The sequence below is a fragment of the Bison bison genome, unplaced genomic scaffold (assembly GCF_000754665.1).
Source record: "Bison bison bison isolate TAMUID 2011002044 unplaced genomic scaffold, Bison_UMD1.0 scf7180017864178, whole genome shotgun sequence".
Taxonomy (NCBI): domain Eukaryota; kingdom Metazoa; phylum Chordata; class Mammalia; order Artiodactyla; family Bovidae; genus Bison; species Bison bison.
The window spans coordinates 2,528,230-2,547,422 of record NW_011494750.1 but is presented as its reverse complement, the minus strand read 5'-3'; the positions used below and the strand labels follow the sequence as shown (position 1 = coordinate 2,547,422).

The 19,193-nt window shown below is 38.3% G+C and overlaps 1 protein-coding gene across 1 annotated transcript in view; it reads left to right on the top strand.

The window, feature by feature from the left end:
• The window catches only part of FNBP4 (formin binding protein 4), a 30,185-nt gene that overhangs the window by 476 nt on the left and 10,516 nt on the right, over nt 1–19,193 (top strand). The window contains exons 2-13 of the mRNA XM_010842458.1: nt 697–885; nt 3,760–3,896; nt 4,216–4,399; nt 4,980–5,127; nt 5,233–5,353; nt 6,293–6,628; nt 7,210–7,420; nt 10,713–10,837; nt 11,831–11,935; nt 13,140–13,273; nt 14,259–14,446; nt 19,083–19,191. Of these exons, the coding sequence (XP_010840760.1) occupies nt 697–885; nt 3,760–3,896; nt 4,216–4,399; nt 4,980–5,127; nt 5,233–5,353; nt 6,293–6,628; nt 7,210–7,420; nt 10,713–10,837; nt 11,831–11,935; nt 13,140–13,273; nt 14,259–14,446; nt 19,083–19,191 (1,987 nt within the window). The remainder of the gene's footprint in view (nt 1–696; nt 886–3,759; nt 3,897–4,215; nt 4,400–4,979; nt 5,128–5,232; nt 5,354–6,292; nt 6,629–7,209; nt 7,421–10,712; nt 10,838–11,830; nt 11,936–13,139; nt 13,274–14,258; nt 14,447–19,082; nt 19,192–19,193) is intronic.

Below are 19,193 nucleotides of genomic sequence, written 5' to 3'. Positions count from 1 at the left end.
GACTCAGAGGCGCCATCTCGGGTGCAGGGCTTGGCCCGGGCCGCCGAGTCTCCTTCCTCATCGTCTGCTCTCGGTTTTGAATAACTTCACGGGATAAATGGAGACGGTGCGTTTCCTTGTCCTAGCCTCAGTGACCGTGGAACCTGCCGTTTCCTACACGTCATGTGCTTTTCCTTTCGTTTTTGTTGAAATTGAGAGAGACGCTTTAGAAGTAACCATACTTCTGTTACGCCAGCTCAAGTGTAAGTTCCTCCTAGTTGGCAGGTTTCCGCAACATTCCTGGAGAGGTGGAGCTCGTGGCTTCCCAATCTCTTGTGTTTATCCCCAGAATGGTACTTGGATTAAGATGAACCAGACAGAATTACTTTAGGAGCCATATGCCGGAAAAGCCCCGACCTTTTCAGGTGCTAAAAAAATATATATAAATAATAATAATAAAGATCACTGTGGGGGAAAAAATGCTCTAGTTATGCTTATAGTAAAAGCCGTATGGTTAACCTGGAGAGAATTTAACGTGTGCGTGAATGTGTTTTAACTTTGGATTATTTCAGATAATTTTTACGTATGGTGTTCACATTCTTAATGTTAACGCCACGAGGCAGAGTGAAGATTCTGGCTATGTTTGTTTCTCGCCTCTCAGTTATTTGGGTCAGTGATGGGTTATAGCCACTTTGTTTTGAAATTGATGAAATCTAGACTTGAGAGGTCAAGTCAGAGATTGTTTTGTCACCTGTGTGGTTTTTTTCTCTGTTCGGTCATCTGGCTGTTTGCTTTTCGCTGTTTTAGATCCAGATGAACAGGAGGTGGTGGTGGAGGTTCCCAGAGTTGTTCAGAATCCTCCCAAACCAGTCATGACCACCAGGCCCACTGCTGTTAAAGCAACAGGTATAGTTGTGGGTTTTTTTGGTTTTTCTTAATTCATTGTCTACAGTATCTTTCTTTAGGATCAAATTGTGTTTGTATATGGTGTTTTGATGAATGTTTCAGCAAATTTATACTCCCGTTAGATGGAAATTTAACATCTTTGTGAGGGCTTGTAGTTGTATGTATACACTTTAACCAGTGTAAAATTTGCTATTTTTGTCTCTCTGTACCCATATTAATTTCTACTACTTTTTCTACTAATGCTATTTTTAAAATTTATTTTATATTGAAGGATAATTGCTTTACAGAATTTTGCTGTTTTCTGTCAAACCTCAACATGAATCAGCCATTAGGTATACATATATCCCCTTCCTTTTGAACCTCCCTCCCACCCGCCTCCCCATCCTAATCCTCTAGGTTGATACAGAGCCCCTGTTTGAGTTTCCTGAGCCATACAGCAAATTTCCATTGGCTATCTATTGTACATATGGTAATGTAAATTTCCTTGTTACTCTTGCCATACATCTCACCCTCTCTCCCCCACCATGTCCATAAGTCTATTCTGTATGTCTTTTTCTCCATTGTTGCCCTGTAAATAAATTCTTCAGTACCATTTTTCTAGATTCCGTATATATGTCTTAGAATACTGTGTTTATCTTTCTCTTTCTGACTCACTTCACTCTGTATAATAGGCTCTAGATTCATCCACCTCATTAGAACCCACTCAAACGCATTTCTTTTTATGGCTGAGTAACATTCCATTGTGTATATATACCACAGCTTCTTTATCCTACTAATGCTATTTGGTAACTTGTTTTCTGGCTTCCCCAGTATCTTGGCATTCTTTAGGGAATGCTGATGATGTCTTTTTGTCTTTTTCTTTAAGAAACTGCTCTGATTGGTACCTAGCAAATGTTTGCATAGCTGAAAATTGCTCTTACTGAATATTTTCTAAGCATGAAAGAATATTTGCAACAGTGGTTTTGTAGACAGACCACTGTGGTTCAAATCACCACTCTAGCATTCATATACTAAGACCTCACGACATCATTCATCTGTAAAACAGATCTTTCAGCCCTAAGTTGTTTTGATAATTACATTGAATAACATACAAATTTCTAAACCACAAGTGCTGAAAATGTTTGTTTTCTCTACTCTATATATCTTGAGAGATTAAAGTGTGTTTTCATATTAAATATTCTATAATTGTAATAACTTTGATCTTCTGAATTTTAGGGACTTTTTGAACTATGTACCTGAAGTAACAGATGCTTGCTCCTCCCCATACCCCATTTACCACTTAAAACTGAATTAGAAACGGTAAACTGGAGAAGGGAATGGCAACCCACTCCAGTATTCTTGCCTGGAGAATTGTGTGGACGGAGGAGCCTGATGGCTGCGGTCCATTGGGTCACAAAGAGTCTGACACGACTGAGTGACTAACACACACATGGGAAAGTAAAACACGTGAAAGAAATTTCAGAACTAGGAAGTAGCACTATGTGTTCAAGAGTTGGAAGAGGTTTTATGTATTTAGTATGAAAAACTCTGAATTGAAGAGAAAAAGACTACATAGAGCCTTGAATAAACCTATTGCCTATAAGATCCGCTCTGAGCCTGGGTAATTAACCCTGCCGAGGAATTTTGTAATCCAAATTCCCCACAGCTCACCTGGCTGGAACCTTTTACCAAAGTATATAGAACTAAAGCCAGTGTTTATTATTGTCTCTAAACTAGAAAGGGTTTCTTTGTGAAAATATAAATTTCCTATACTCCGCTTTCCCCCAGAAACCCATCAGTGCTGAATTCTAAGGTGCAGATTTTTTCTGTACAGAAATGTCTTAGGTAGTTCTTGCCCTTACCTGTTGTTCAGGAAGTGTGGAAAATTGACTGGTATCTACGCCACCCCTTCCCCAACCACCAAATGAGATATATTTAGAAACTGGAAAGGGGAAATACTGTCTAACAAATATCCATTTTAAAATATATTCCTAATCAGTTTAAAATAATATTTTGGGAATTGGTAGTGTAACAACTTAGCTATATACTAAAAAAAAATGAAGGCATGATTTATGTGACTAAAGTAATGAATGTGAACTTTTGTATATAAATGAAGCAATTTATGTTCACACCTAGGTGAATCTATGAATTTGTTTATGGAATTATAACAAAGAAAACTAGATTTTACCTCCTGATAAATCTTTTCAGTTTCCACAACACTGGAAAATTTAGTCCTGTTATTAAATGAAAAGTCAAGTTAGACTTAGATAGTTCATGTGCCTATTGTGATAAAATATATAAAGAGAGTATATATGCTGACTTAATTGTAACATTAGAGTAATAAACATCGGTCAACTAATAAACAGTTTCAGGTTTGTTTGTTTTTTTTTTAAAGGGAATTGCATTGCAGCATTACAGAGGCCATGCTTAATATTTTCAGTTTTAGCTGTGATTTTTGTTTTCTTTGTTTTGGTCGTAGCATCTTATGTTCTGTTTTAATTCATCACATGTTTGAGGGGGAAAAATTATTAAAGAGAGCTTTGTTTCCCACTTTGAAAAATCTCCTTGTTTCATTTACTAAACTAATCGGTTTACCTGTTTGAGATAGAGACCTAAATCAACAGATTCTAAAATCAGGGTATATATTATGTGTTATTTTGACAGAGGGAGTAGTAGTTGAATAATTGAGCACATATTTTGAAAAGGATGTCAAATTGCTATGCAGGTTGATTTTATTAGTTCTAAGTGAATAATTATTTTGTACCTCTCTTGGTTAGCTGCAGATTTCTTGAGGTTCTGTAAGTAAACTAAATGGCTAAAAAATCATATTTTCTGTTGGATACTTCCTAGGACTTTCGCATTGTTAGAAATGTTGTTTTACCTTTTTGTTCCCAGGAGGTCTGTGCTTGCTTGGTGCATATGCTGACAGTGATGATGAAGAGAATGATACTTCAGAAAAACCAGCACAGTCTAAGGAAGCAAATGGAAACCAGTCAACCGATATTGATAGTACTTTGGCCAACTTCCTAGCGGTTAGAAGTGCTTTTGTATTTGGGTTTTTAGTTATTGAAGCCACTTTGGGATTTGCATTTCAAGTGGTTAGCCCACTTGTCAGTCTGTATCTCCCGCTCCACTTTTCTTCCTTAGTCCCTCCCCATTACTCTCAACTTCTCCTTTTGTGCTAGTTGTAAGGACAGAAATGGAGAAGAGGAGAGTTTTAACTTGAGAAGCAGAGACTCAAGCTTCTTAAGTCAAAACCCTGTACAGTGGAGGGTTGGTTGGTTTGTTTATTTTCATTATTGCTGTTTTTTGGGTTTCACCTCAGTTATGCTTGTTGTTTTCACCCTGCAGGAAATTGATGCAATAACAGCTCCTCAGCCTGCGGCTCCTGGAGCAGCTTCTGCTCCACCCCCGACTCCACCCCGGCCAGAGCCAAAGGAATCGGCGCCTGCCCTTTCTTCCACTACTCCTAATGGGACGGACTCAACCCAGACCGCAGGGTGGCAATATGATACTCAGTGTTCACTGGCAGGAGGTAAGCTTGAGTCTTTGAGTTTTAAATAAACCTAAAGTGTGGTTCTTAAAGTTGTTCTAGGCACTGAGGTTCCCAAAGGTGAAAGCCTATATACCTTAGCCCCAGACTTTAGAATTCTGGCTTTTTAAATACAGTACTTGGAAAATAACTAACTGCTCGGTTATATTTTTATCAGAAGATGATTGTTTGCCTTTTAACCAGTGGCAGATTATACTCAGTAAATAATAAAAGCCATTATTTTTAAAAGTCTTTTGGGGTTTGCAATATATCTTTCAACCATCAAACTGCTTTTTTAAACCATGTTTGCAAAGACAGCTCAGGAGGGAGGAGTTGCCCCCCCAGGGGACGTTGAACAGTGTCTGGAGAGGGTTTGATGGTCACAGCAGAGGGTGGGGGCGGGGGAGCGTTGCTGCATCCAGTGGGTAGCGGCCAGGATGCTGCTGAATACTGCTCAGGACTGTCCTGCCCAGTGACAGAGCTAAGGTTGAAAAACCCTGGGTTAGATGGTTATGACTTGAGATACAAGGTCAGAATTGTGCAGAAATATGTGCTGCTTGAAATTTGTTTCATTTTCTTCTAGTTGGAATTGAGATGGGAGATTGGCAGGAGGTCTGGGATGAGAACACAGGATGCTATTATTATTGGAACACACAAACAAATGAAGTGACGTGGGAATTACCCCAGTATCTTGCCACTCAGGTACAAGGATTACAACATTACCAGCCTAGGTAAGAACAGACCTGAAAAAGAAGTTAACCTAGCAGGAAATCAGAGTCTTATCTTTTGTTCATATTCACCTTCTGTTGCTTTTGCTAAGTATATGTTTTTTTTAGTTGTGTAACAGGTGCTGAAGCTAGTTTTGTGGTAAATACTGACATGTATGCTAAGGAGAAAAATACTTCTGTTTCTAGTAGTAAAAGTGGACCAGTCATAGCCAAGCGAGAAGTTAAAAAGGTCAGTGTTACAACTTACCTCTTCTGCTTATTTTCAGATCTAAAGAGCTTGAATGCTACTTTGTCACAGGTGTATTACCCGTCTGTTAATATTTTGCAACATAGATGTAAAACAGGATACATTTTGTTTCTTGAAATTTTACTTAATCTGTTCCTGTTTATTGTGTGGCATTTATAGCAGTTCCCCAGTTCAGTGGTTCTTCTGGAGCTTTAGGGTGCTGTAAAGGTCCCTTGGGTCATTGTGAAGGAAATGGGAGCAGCTAAGCAAGCAGGGACGGCTTTAGGGATTTGGTGATTCCACTTCAGTTTTTTTTTTTTTGTTTTTTTTTACTTCAATACAAAGATGAGCTACCTTAAAAATTACTGATAGTGAAATAAGCATTTTTTTAGCCTCATCAATAAGCAAAGTAAGTTGTACTCAACTGAGAGAGTGTTTGGGGGTGAATTTTAATTTCTCTTGAATTTTTAAATGGTGGGAGGTATATCAAAAAAAATGCTTTTATAAAATAATCTGTACAACTCTAAGAGGGAGGTAGAGTAAATATCCCAGTGGAGGAAGTAGACACTTGAAATATAATCACACATTTCATTTTCGAAATATTTCACTTACCTCTCAGTCACCTTCACAGCATATTTATGAAGTTATCTCATCATACAGAAGAGGAAGGTGAAGGTTCATCCACTTATGTGTTGAACTGACAAAATTAGGATTTTATTTTAATCTGCTTCTGTTTTTTACTAGTCCTTTGACATACAGAGGAGAAAAGATATGTTTGCGTTCCACCCAGAACAATAATACTGCCTTTCTAAAGTAACATTATTTGCATTACACACATGTAAGAAAAATGGTGCGAACATGTACTAATCTGATGGGGATCAGTGGTTTTTATTCAGGTGAAATTTCTTTGAAAGTTAAGCAAGATTATTTAATTCTTTATAGGAAGTAAATGAAGGAATTCAGGCTCTCTCAAACAATGAGGAGGAGAAGAAAGGGGTGGCAGCGTCACTGCTTGCTCCTCTACTGCCTGAGGGAATAAAAGAGGAAGAAGAGAGATGGAGAAGAAAAGTAATTTGTAAAGAAGCAGAGCCAGTTTCAGAAGAGAAAGAAACAAGTACAACAGAAGAAGCAGCAGCAGTAAAGCCACAGGAAGTTCTGTTGGACAGTGTGGAAGACCCGACTCAGGAGGATCTCTGCAGTGTTGTTCAGTCGGGAGAAAGTGAAGAGGAAGAAGAACAAGATACCCTTGAGCTGGAGCTGGTTTTGGAAAGGAAAAAAGTAAGTTTTTGTTAAATATGTTTTCTTCCTTCAGGAGTGTCATACTCTGGGATCACTGTGCTTCATTTACGCCATTGGCGGGGCAGGGGGTCTGTTCTTCTTATCCTTTCATATAGATAGATGTTTAAGCCTATGTAATAAAAACCTGAAGTCTGGAGTTGATCTACTGAAGCCCTGAGTGTGAAGCAGAGTCTCAATAGGTCTTGTAACAGTAATACAACTTCGAAGCTTCCCCCTTTTGAAAAATTTGAAGCTTTGGAGAGCAGCTGGGCTTCCTAGGTAGCCCAGTGGTAAAGAATCTGCCTGTCAGTTCAGGAGACTCAGGTTTGATCCCTGGGTTGGGAGGATCGCCTGAAGTAGGACGTGGCAACCCACTCCAGTATTCTTGCCTGGAAAATGCCATGGACAGAGGAGGAAAAGAATGTGGAGTTTAATGCTCAGTCCTGATGGAGAGATGTATTAAGAAATACTTCTTGTCCTCAAAGTACTTAAATTCCAAAAACACATGGCTGTCATTCTTGCTACTCACAAATAAGTGTTGGTAAACAGTTAATGACACTCTGTTTTCATGTTCATTGTAGGCAGAATTGCGAGCCTTGGAGGAAGGAGATGGTAGTGTGTCAGGGTCTAGTCCATGTTCTGATATCAGCCAGCCAGCATCTCAGGATGGAATGCGTAGACTTATGTCTAAAAGAGGAAAATGGAAGATGTTTGTTCGCGCAACCAGTCCAGAGTCTACCAGCCGGAGTTCTAGCAAAACTGGACGAGAGACTCCAGAAAATGGAGAAACTGGTAATTGGTGCTTTAATTAAACTTGAGAGTTGAGAGATTTAGAGGAGCAATCCTTCTTACCCCTTTTTTGTTCCCTCTGGGGCAAATAGACCGATATTGCGCTTCTACCCTTTTAGGGAAATATGGGGAAGGAAGCTCTACCCTTTCCTGCTCCACCTCTAATGGAGCAGTAGGAGTTCGAGAGGCTGGAATCCAGTGGGTTGTGCAGTCACTGCTGATTGGAGATAACTTCTCCCTCAAAAACAAAAAAAATAAGATTGGGTTTCTCCTTCCCTTTTGTTTTAATCACTTGCTACAGTTATCTTGTAATCTGCATGAAGACCATGGGTTCTCCTTATCTCTCTCTTTCCAGCTGGTAAGCAAAGTAGGCAGGGACCACCTCTAGGAATCCCAGCCTCATCTTCTCTCTGTACAAGTCGCTCGGTCTTTTTTTTAATTATTATTTTATTTTTTGACTGCTTCAGGTTTTTGTTGTGTCATGAGGGATCTTTCATTGTGGCGTGCGGGCTGTCTAGTTGCAGCCTGAGGGCTTGGTCGCTCTGGGGCATGTGAGATCCCAGTTGCCCGACCAGGGATCGAACCTGCACCCCCTAACATTGCAAGGCAGATTCTCAACCACTGGACCACTGGGATGTCCCCAAGTTGGCCAGTCTCTGGTTGGGTGTGTAGGTAGTTTGGTACTACCACGAGGATCCCAGTTATCTTCAGGGTGATAAAGGAGAGAACCTGCTGCATTCTTCCAATCTGTTACCAGAACGGACTAGTTTTAATCACCAAAATCTGAGTTGAGTGTACCAAGCAGAAGGTACCTTATAGGTTATGATTTTTTAATTATAAGTAAACAAAAACACAGGTAATGAATGCAAACATCCTTGTTTGAATTTTTCTTTCCAATGAACAATACAGAAGAATATAAAGTAGAATTCTAAGGGCCCCTCTCCCTCCTTTGTCGTTTCACTATTCTCATTCCCTACTCTGAGGTCCATTTTCTGTATTTTTTGTCTACATATGTTCTAGACTTTGTTTTGTTTTTTATGTGCGTTTGTGAAGTGGGCATATGTGAATTTTAACATAGACATTAACTGTATAGATAAAGTTGTTTTTCACTACTGCGTGTTACAGACGTCTTCATTTAACTCTTCCCTCACTGATCGTCATCTGTATCCTCGTTCCACGGTTAAAACTAATACTGCATTCATATTATCCCAAAATATTAGCCATTCAAATATCCATCTAAAGAATAGTGGATAAATTGTGATGTATTTTTGAAATTGAATACAGAATAGCAGTGAACAGTGAATGGTCCTTTGTTACATGCATCAACATGAATTATCACCAGAAACAATAAGGTTGAATTTTAAAAGCCATAGGAGAATGCATATGTTAGAATTCCATGTATGTAAATTGGAAAATAAGCAAAACTACTGTTTCAGGATTTAGCCATGATGAAAGTACAGGCGCTTATTAACATGACCAGGGTGTGTCTGGTGTGAGCATGATGGGAGAGGGGCACAGGGAGCTTCAAGGTGTTACTGATGGTCTTCTGTTAAGCTGGGTTGTAGTTACTGGAGTGCTCATGTTCTTTATACATAATACTCGTTACTTATGATACTTCACAATTAAAATCAAGCTTAGCAAACATCTTGGGACATCTGTCTTTATGCAGGTTTTAGTATCATAGAATAGACTGCTAGTGGTATATTGCTAGGTTAAGGGGTATGTGCATTTTAATTTGATAAATCCTGCCTAATTGCCCTCCAAAATAATCATATCTTACAGCTCTAGCAGTTCTTTGAAATTGTTAAATTCTTAAACCTGTCATTAAATGTAAGATGTCTGATATATAAATAAACTAGAAACTAGTCAATGGGAGAGTAGAAAGATTTAGACAATTTGAAAATGCAGAAGCGATGTTAATGAACAAATAAAAAGAAAAAGGCCATTGTATGATAAGGTTTAGTACTTAATACTAAATTTCAAACTTTTTATGAAAGCTGTTGAGAGTGGTGTTAAAGTCACATTTCTTCTTTAGATCAAAGATTAACCGAAGTTAAGAAAGAGTACTCAAATTTGTTCTTTTTCTTTTTATCTATGATCCTCATGAGAGTGATTTATACTGGATATATGGGTTAGTTTGATAAGCAGGTGTTAATCAAATATAACAAAGAGTTCATATCTTTTATGAACTTATAGTCCATTTAATTATGTGGTAAACCTGTTCTCTTATGGAGATTCCCACTACCAACAGATAGCACTAACCAGAGGAATAAGTAGGTCCAGTAAAGGTTGTCTACAGGTGTTAACCAAGAAGGGAGTTATTTGGTAGTTTAATATGCTGCTCTGATTATGAAAGCCTTTTTATCAAAACCCTCTTGATAAAGAATCCTCACATATTCCAGGTTTGATATCTAGCTTTCATAAGTAGTTGAAGCCATGAGTTTTTGGAAGAGATCAGAAAAGGAGCTTCCCTGGTGGTCCAGTGGTTAGGACTCTGCACTGCTGCTACAGGGGACCACAGGTTTGATCCTTGTTCAGGAAACTAACATCCCACAAGCCACTAGATGTGACCAAAAAAATAAAAGATTAATAGATGGAGAAAGGAAAAGCAGAAACTTTTGGGTAATGTGATAAAACAAGTAAATCCTATATGTAGATACATTTTAAGAAATGTGATTGTAAAGTAGTGGTCTCCAGCTCTTGACACCAGGGACCATTTTGTGGAAGACAATTTTTCCTTGGACCCAGTTGGGGGTGGGGAGGGCAAGGGATGGTTTCGGGATGATTCAAACAAGTTATATTTATTGTGTACTTTATTTCTAATACTGTTAACATCAGCTCCACCTCATCATCAGGCATTAGACCCTCAAAGATAGGGGACCCCTGTTATAAAGGAATAATTTTTTTTTTGGCTTTATAAAGATAGTAGGTTGGTAAGTCATTAGAGCTTGCTTAACATGTAAGGAACACATAGGCAAAGTAGAGCACTAATAACCTTCAGATACCTCTGCTCTAGGGATAAGAAAGTATATTTGGGGCTCTATTAGTACTGGTCTGTTTTTTTTTGTTTTTTTTTTTTTAATATTTTTTTGAAATATAGTTGATTTACAGTTTTGTGTCAACCTCTCCTATCCAGGAAAGTGACTCAGTTATATACATAGAGACATTCTTTTTTTTTTTTTCTTAATATTTTACGTTATGGTTTATTATGGGATATGGAGTATAATTCCCTGCACTGTATAGTAAGACCTTTTTATGGTCCTTTTGATTTAATTTCACATATTTTCTTTTGCAGCAGTTGGTGCTGAAAATTCAGAAAAAATGGATGAAAACTCAGACAAAGAGATGGAAGCAGAAGAATCTCCAGAAAAATTAAAAGTACAGACAGTACCTAAAGTAGAAGAAGAACAGGACTTGAAAGTATGTATATTACTTAATGCAGCTTGACAAATATTTTTTAATTGGCCAACCATCTTAAATAGGCCGACTACTTTTTTTTCTAGGAAGTAGTTAAACTTTTTCTTCTGGATAATAGTAAAAAAGTAATCTTTGCTATCTTTAAGTATAAATCATTTGGTTGAGTGAAAAAGTTATATTTAAGGCTGAAATAAGGAGACTGACTTGATGTAAGGAAATCTAAAAATAAATTCTAAATGCTCAACTATTTATAAGTAAGTCTCCATTGGAAAGCAGTAGCTTATCAAATATAGGCCTCTCTAGTTTGGAAGCATTAAAAGAAACTAAAGTCACAAATTTAAATAACAAATTTAACCTGCATGAACTATTGGGTTGGCCAAAAAGTTCATTCAGATTTTTCTAAAACAGCTTACGGAAAAACCAGAACGAACTTTGTGTCCAACCCAATACTTGGCCTTACACAAAAGGCATGCTTGGTTCCATTTTCATTTCTGTTCCTAATGTCATGAGAAGACTTGGACCAAGTAAGTATGTGGCTCTTTAAGTGTGCTTTTGGAAAAACCACTTTGCCTATTGTTTCAACTTTAAAAAGTCTATCCAGTCAGCAGCTAGTACAACTGTGCAGGTGGAATTGGGAGAATTCGTTTTGTTTAGTGTATGGCTGGTATAAGCAGTTAGTGATGGATGAGTGATGGTTTGGACAATATTGAGGAGTCGTGTCATTTAGGATCTCTTTTCAAATTCCGTATTATTTTAGAGTAGATATTGCATACAGTTTCTCTAGACCTTGCATCATTATTCATTCTTTCTTCACATAATTTTTAATGTGAATTATTTTACTATAAGTTAGGATTTTATCTTCTACATAACTAGTTGCAGTATATGAGAAAGGCCTTATAGGCAGATCCATTTTTCTAGTATCTGTAATGAAAAATGAAAGACTACTTAAAATATTCTGACTCTTAATTTTTCCTTTTTTTCTTTCCTGCATTGCAGTTTCAGATTGGAGAACTGGCAAATACCCTGACAAGTAAATTCGAGTTTTTAGGCATTAATAGACAGTCCATCTCCAACTTTCATGTGCTGCTTTTACAAACTGAGGTAATTAAGCCATTCTTTTTTTTTTTTTTTTTAAGCCATTCTTAATATAAACAGTCAGTGTTTGAACGAAATGCTTTTTGTTTGAGAAATCTGTCTTATTTATGTTTCAATCCTAAATTTAAATTACTAATCTTGATATATATTTGAACAACCAACACAGGAAACAAAACTGTGTCGTGGCCAAAGCAAAACACAATCATGGAAATAAATAACTGAGAGTTTGTGTGTAAGGATGATACTTGACTCCTTTCAATAGGCGTATATTTTAATATTTTTTTTGTAAGAAACTAAAATTTTATTCATAGTGATGAGACCCCCCCTCCCCCATAATATTGAATGTACTTTTAAAGTATTCTAGCATTATAGACCTTTTTTTATTTGGCCTCTCCCTCAGGCCTGTGGGATCTTGGTTCCCCGTCTAGGGGTCAAACCCAGGCCCTCGGCAGTGTAAAGGAGGGGTCATACTGCTGAATTGTCAGGGAATTCCCAGAGACTTATTGAAAAAGAGGAGTTCTGAGTCCTATGAGTAACCTGTGTACTTTACAGTAGTAGCAGGGTAGGATTAGGTAAGGAATTCCTGTAGGAAGTTGACCGATTTCCCTAAGAACTAAACCTTTAATCTTGATTAATCGTATGTGCGTGCTCATTTGTGTTTGACTCTGTGACCCCAACGGGCTGTAGCCTGCCACAAGTCTTCTCTGTCCATGGGATTCTCCAGACAAGAACACTGCAGTGGGCTGCCAGTTCCCTCTCCAGGGGATCTTTCCAACCCAGGGATGAAACCTGGGTTTCTTAAATCTCCTGCGTTCCCCTGCAAAACTTTTTTTTTTTTTTTTAAACCACCAACACCACTGGGGAAGCCCAATTTATTTTTTATTGATTACATGACTTAATTGAATCAAGTATCTACCAAAAATGTAAAGTTACTGGGGAACCATCTTAATATAGTTCACAGGGAAAAACAAAACTATACTGCTACTCACTTTCACAGATGTTGGAGCTTTGGCAGTATTGGGTTCCAGTCTCATTTTTCAGAACTCTACAGAGCAAACAAGACTTCTTAGGAAATTTAGGATGGGATTTCTCTTCCTCTTTGGTCTGTTCTGCCAGAGTATATAGTCATGGACCAGAAGACTTAAGTCCCTTTTCCTCTTCCTGTTGACATAAGAACAAGTCTCTAACGTAAGCTGCTCTTTGATTTTAGACTCGGATTGCGGACTGGCGGGAAGGGGCTCTCAATGGAAACTACCTTAAACGAAAACTTCAGGATGCCGCAGAACAGCTAAAACAATATGAAATAAACGCCACTCCTAAAGGCTGGTCCTGCCACTGGGACAGGTACGCACTCTTCTCCCCTTTTCACCTTTCACCTTTGACATCTCAGACTTGATTTGTGATCGCCACCGCCTGACGACCTAACAGCCTGTCTGGAGACTGAGGGCAGCGGCCTGAGCGGTGCCGGGCGGGCAGAGCACCGCGAGCACTCACAGAGTTTGGGCCAGCCACACGGCGGAGGAACCAGAAGCAGTGTTTAAAGTGTTCCATGTAACGGATTTTTTCCCAAGATTGGACCAAGCTGGTTTTTACTCCAGAGCGTTGTTGCACGGAGTAGGGCGGGCTTGGGGGTTAAGCGCATGCGAGAGCTCTGTGCGCTTTACAGGACCTCTGGAAGCAACTACTCCTGATTAACCTCGGTGAAGTTAAGGAAAGCTTCGTGGCTGAAGATGTGAATGAAGAACAAGATTACTATCTTCTGCCAGCAGGTCAGATGAAAACATTTCTTTTTATATTTGGCTTTTCTTGATTTTTTTTTTTCGTTATTTGAAATCTTTGCTCTTTTATTTTTCAGCTCCCAGATCCTCTCCCTCTCTTTAGCTTTCACTGTGTTTGATATCAAGAGTATGAAATGTGAATGCCACGGTTCAAGAGGGGAAGAGTCACCTTTCGCAAACTTCGTTGTTCTCTTCTGTGGAAGGGAACTTAGTGTTCTAGGAGATTGAGTCCCTTCACTAATGAAACTTGAAAACCCTGTTAAGCATTGGCAAAAAAAAAAAAACATGAGAGGTGTTTTTCTAAGTCATCTGTTGGAGTAAGAGGGTTCAGGGCTGTATTCACAGAGCTGCTGGCAGTGCAAATAGCTTTGAATTATCCTTGGTTCTCCATCCTCAGTTGTCAAAGCTCTTTGTTGCCTTTGTGAATAGCAGTCCATTAAGAAGCGGTTCGTCCCTGTGAGAGCAGACTGCTGTCCTGGGACAGGACCAAATGGAAGTGTCTTTGTAGGAAAATGGGTCTTAAAACATGTGTTTTCTTTCTTGTAATTTAGGGATCATAGACGATATTTCTATGTAAACGAACAGTCGGGCGAGTCTCAGTGGGAGTTCCCAGATGGTGAGGAGGAAGAGGAAGAAAGCCAAGCCCAAGAAAGTAGAGACGAGACTCTTCCTAAGCAGAGCTTGAAAGACAAAACTGGCACTGATTCAAATTCTACAGAATCTTCTGAGAATTCCACAGGTGGGACAATTTACCTGGTATTAATTGGAGAGAGATGATTTGGGGTGGGGGGGTGGAGACTTGTATTAACATATAAAAGAAAATATAGTCATGAATTTCTAACTAAAAAATTTCAGGATTTATACTGAGAGAAACTAAAGTTAGTGTTAGTCAGAAATAACCATGTTATCTGCTAAAAAATAAAATTATGAGCCAGTGTATTGTGACTTGCATAACTATTCTGTCATGCCACAGACAGCTGTGAATTTCCAATAACAGAAATTCTAATTAATGGTAAGGAATTGGATAGTTAAGTTGTCAGTGTTTATGTGGAGTAATAAAAAATATGTTCTGCCTTTTTATAAAATATTTAGTCTGTTGATTTTGCAACTTCCATGTTTCTACTCCACTAGTCTCCTAGGAAGCATGTTTGTTACAAACCAAAATAATGTGAATAAGCACTGTGAAACTAGGACCATGCTTGTTTCAGAGAAGCACAATAATCGATGATTGCAAATCATCTGTTCTAGTATAAAATAATCGAGATGGCTCAGTCCAGTTAAAGTACTCTTAAAGAACTTCAATTTGGTTATACAGATTTTAAAAAGAAAGACTTTCATAGTTTCTTGGTTACTTTGAAAATCTAAGGAGCCATCACTTGATTTATACATTATGAGAGAAGATACTTTTTTTTTTCTCTAACTCCATCTTTTGTGGAATGACAAAAATAAGTAGGAAGTGAGGCATACATAGTCAAGACTGTGGTGAACAAACAACCTTTTGATCTGAAAAACTTACATATTTGTTTAAATGCTATATTAAGGTAAGAGTGTATGGAATGGTTTCTAAAGTCATAAACTTTCGGGAACTATATTTGATATTTTGTAATAATCTATGATGGAAAAGAATATTAAAAACATGTATAAAACTGAATAAGTCTTAAACCTTGAGGATAAAAAGAAATTTTTTGTAAGGTGGGGCGTAAAGAGCTGTGTTCTCATGTCCTCTGCCTATCAAAAATGATGTTTTTATAGTCTACTGGCTCCCCAGTCCCAGTAGAAAAGTTCTGATTATATGCCAGATGAAACTGGGCATGTACCAGTGGTTTTGTTAACTTCTTAAATAACCTAAGAATCCCGAGAATCCCTAGTCACTCAAAGTAAAAAGACATGTATGACAGCAGTGATAATTTTAGAACATAGAAAAAAAAAAGGCGGTATTCTACTTCATATTTCAGGGGAAAGAATACCCTGTTACAAGGTGTGCTGTTTCATGAAGAGATTTCCTTTAGATCCGTCATTCTTTGGGCAGCAATGATAGATACGCTGCTTTTTTTACTCTTTAGTAGTCAGTGAACTGAAGACATTGGATGGTGTTTCTGGTTTGGTGATTCTTTTCCTGACCACTGTTTAATGTCCCTTTGTATCTATTCCAAAGCTGAATATTCTGGAATTGCCAGTGCCAAGCGTTGTGTGCATACCTTAGCATTAGATACCTGTTTCTCCCTTTGTTGGTGACACACACAGCTGGCTACTGTCTGGTCAAGGAAGATGCCATTGGTAAACAGCTGGTATTATTCTGTTGAATATATTCTCAGTCTCTTGATAAGGAACTACTAAAACCATACAAAAAACATGATATAAATCAAATCCAAGTCTTGTACTGAGGTCTTTGGAATTGGAGAGCAACGACAATCACTATTTTAGCCAATAAAGTTTATAATATATGCTTTCTGTCAACCCAACAATGGTTAAAATCATCTTTTAAAGTAGAAAAACTCCACTGAGGAGTAAGGAAGTTTCACAGTTCTGCACATTTTTAATCCTTGTTCATTGTTCCATGTTTCAATTTGACATTATATCTCTAAGATTAGCCAATTTCAGGGTATCCCAACATATTTGAGTGTTGGGCTTTTGTCAGGTTAAAGCAGGTTTCTGCTGCTTAACCAAAAAGTCTCCATGGACCTATTATTTGTATAATAGCTTCTTGATTTAAACTGATAAACTGCCCTCCTGCTTCAAAATACTAAGTAGTAATACTTTGAGGGGAATATAGGAAAACAATAACGGAAGCCTGCCTGTATAAGAAAGAAAGCTTGTCTTTCTATTTATATAGAAGTGAAGATGCATAGAAAAACATATGTTCTTGGGGAATTAAAAATTTGTATCCCCACAGGATTCTGTCTTTTAGCTTAATACTTTAAAAGTTTAGTGAAGTGAAGTGTTAGTTGCTCGGTCTTGTCCAAATCTTTGCGATCCCATGGATTGTATCCCGCCAGGCTTCTCTGTCCATGGACTTCTCCAGACAAGAATACTGGAGTGGGTTGCCATTCCCTTCTCCAGGGTACTTCCTGACCCAGTGATCGGACCTGGGTCTCCTGCATTGCAGGCGGATTCTTTACCATCTGAGCCATCAGGGAAGCCTAAAAACCATGTATATACCATATGAATCTCTCGGACTTCAGACTTCATGTTCTCGTAAATGGCGAAGTACACCAACTGGGTTAAATGTAGGAATGAAGAGAAGCATCATGTAATACGGCATCCATGGGTATTCAGACTAGCATTTCTTGGAAGTTTCTATATTTAAGCTGAAGGAGATAATTATCAATGTTAAGACACAGTTTTTATGTTTTGAGTAAACTTAGGATTCAGACATTAACTGTGAAAGAGCTACTTGTGTGATCTAAATTTATCGAGTCTAGTGTGTTTCATATTTACGCAGAGTTCAGTTACTGCTGATTAACACTTTGTTGAAGGTTGTAAACCGCATTGTTAAACGTACTGTGTCTCCTTGATTTCTCTGCATAGCACTTCCACCATCATACAAGCATCGGTGCTGCAGTATGCTTCTAGATGAGACACCTGCCAGTACATGAATCTGACCCATTTATTTACCTACCGCATATTGTGGTTGGTTTAGTAAAAGGACGTTTAATAAGCTATAATCCCCAGTGCTTATTACCTTAGTTGTGATGTAATCTTGATGTACTCTAATGTAGTAGACTGCTTGCCCATACTCAGACTGTCTAAACTTCGTGTAAAAATTTGTGTTAGATACGGCACAATGAACAGGTTAATGAGACATTTGAAGTCTTTTAGCTAGAAAACCGCAGTCTTGTTTTCTGGTGAATTTTTTCAGTCCCCTTTTCCTTGGTAGTAGCAGCTTCTCAATGATTAGAGAAGTCATGTGGGTCACCTTCAAGTCTTTTACATAGTGTATCTTCCATAGAAACTGAAGCTGTTCTAGAAGCCTAGTGGTTCACACTTGCTCTAGTTTTGCATTGTTGAGTGCCAGTGTGGTGTATTTTGTGCAAAGTAAGGTAAAAGGCCTTATCTTTGTTCTCGAGCCTTTTATGATAGAGTTCTTACTTAATCGACTGCTTTGCCCATGACATTTGACAGGTGACGGCTTCTGGACCTCTGCTCCGCGAGAGCAGTAGGGGAGTTCCCTGGTGGCCCAGTGTTTAGGGTACTGGGCTCTTAACGGCTGTGGCCTGGGTTCAGTTCTGGTGGAGAAACTGAGATCCCGCATGTAAGCCATACAGTGTTAGCAAAAAAAGTAACACTAGACGAGGGGGCAGACCCGGCCACAGAGAGATGGGTTCTTGGGCAAGTCATTTCCCTCCTGGGTTTCATTACCTTTAAAAGGAGAGGGTTAAACTAGATGATTTCTCATGTTTCTTCTACTCCTAAATTCTATGATTTTTAGGGAGAAAATCCCCTTCAGCATTCCTGGGATATATATCTAATAGTCCCAAATAATGTGAAACTTCCCTATTGACGATAAAGAGGGATGGGGAAGGCTACAAGTAAGTATATCTTCCTATTTTCTCTAATCTTTAAAGCTTTTCCTGGAAGAGAAGGGACAGTAATTAACTGACTTCTGCAGCTTTTGAGGAAAGCAAACCTTGCAGTTCCTCAACTCTAATTTCTTCAGCAGCAATTTCAAATTCTCTGTATCTTCAGACAGCTCTTTTCTGGGTTATATTTATTATTAATCATCATTTACCTTGAAGATTCATTCTAATTTCCCCTTTATCATCACTGAAATAAAACATTACCCTCCCGGGTTTGTTGCTGTGATTTAGCAAATGAGTAGTTCACACAAAGATGTGAAGGATTAATAGGGTTGACAGTATCACCTTGCCAGTGGATTTTTCTGAACTTAGTAACTCAGATTAATTGAAATGGATAGAATTTGTGTGAGTGTTCTGAATGGGTGCTTCTCTAGGTAATCCTAATCACTTACCTAGCTCACTAAAAAATAAAATATGTGGAATTAATATTGCAAATGCACATCATTCACTCACTTTTTCACTTAAAGAAGACCCCAGAATATTGCCTTCTCTAGTTGTGTATCTTTGAAATAAAAAAAACTTCTAGTTCAGATTATTTGAGTTTCTCCTTGAGTTAATGTGATGTGCTTCATTTACTCAGCCATAAATCTGGACCCAGAAAACAAGACTAGTGTAACACAGCTGGGGCAAGTGCTAACTGTAAATCTATGAATTTATCTTTCCTTGGAAGTCATTTTTGAAGTGAGTTTAATATTTCAGTGACATCAGTATAGAATAGATGTCTTGGGGACATGTGTCAGCAGTCAGTTCATGGGAGTTTTAGTCTGCTGTTTCCCTGATTCCTGTTTGTTTTCATAGGTTCTCTTTGTAAAGAGTCCTTTTCCGGCCAAGTATCTTCTTCATCACTCATGCCACTCACTCCGTTCTGGACTGTCCTTCAGTCAGATGTGCCTGTGCTGCAGCCTCCGT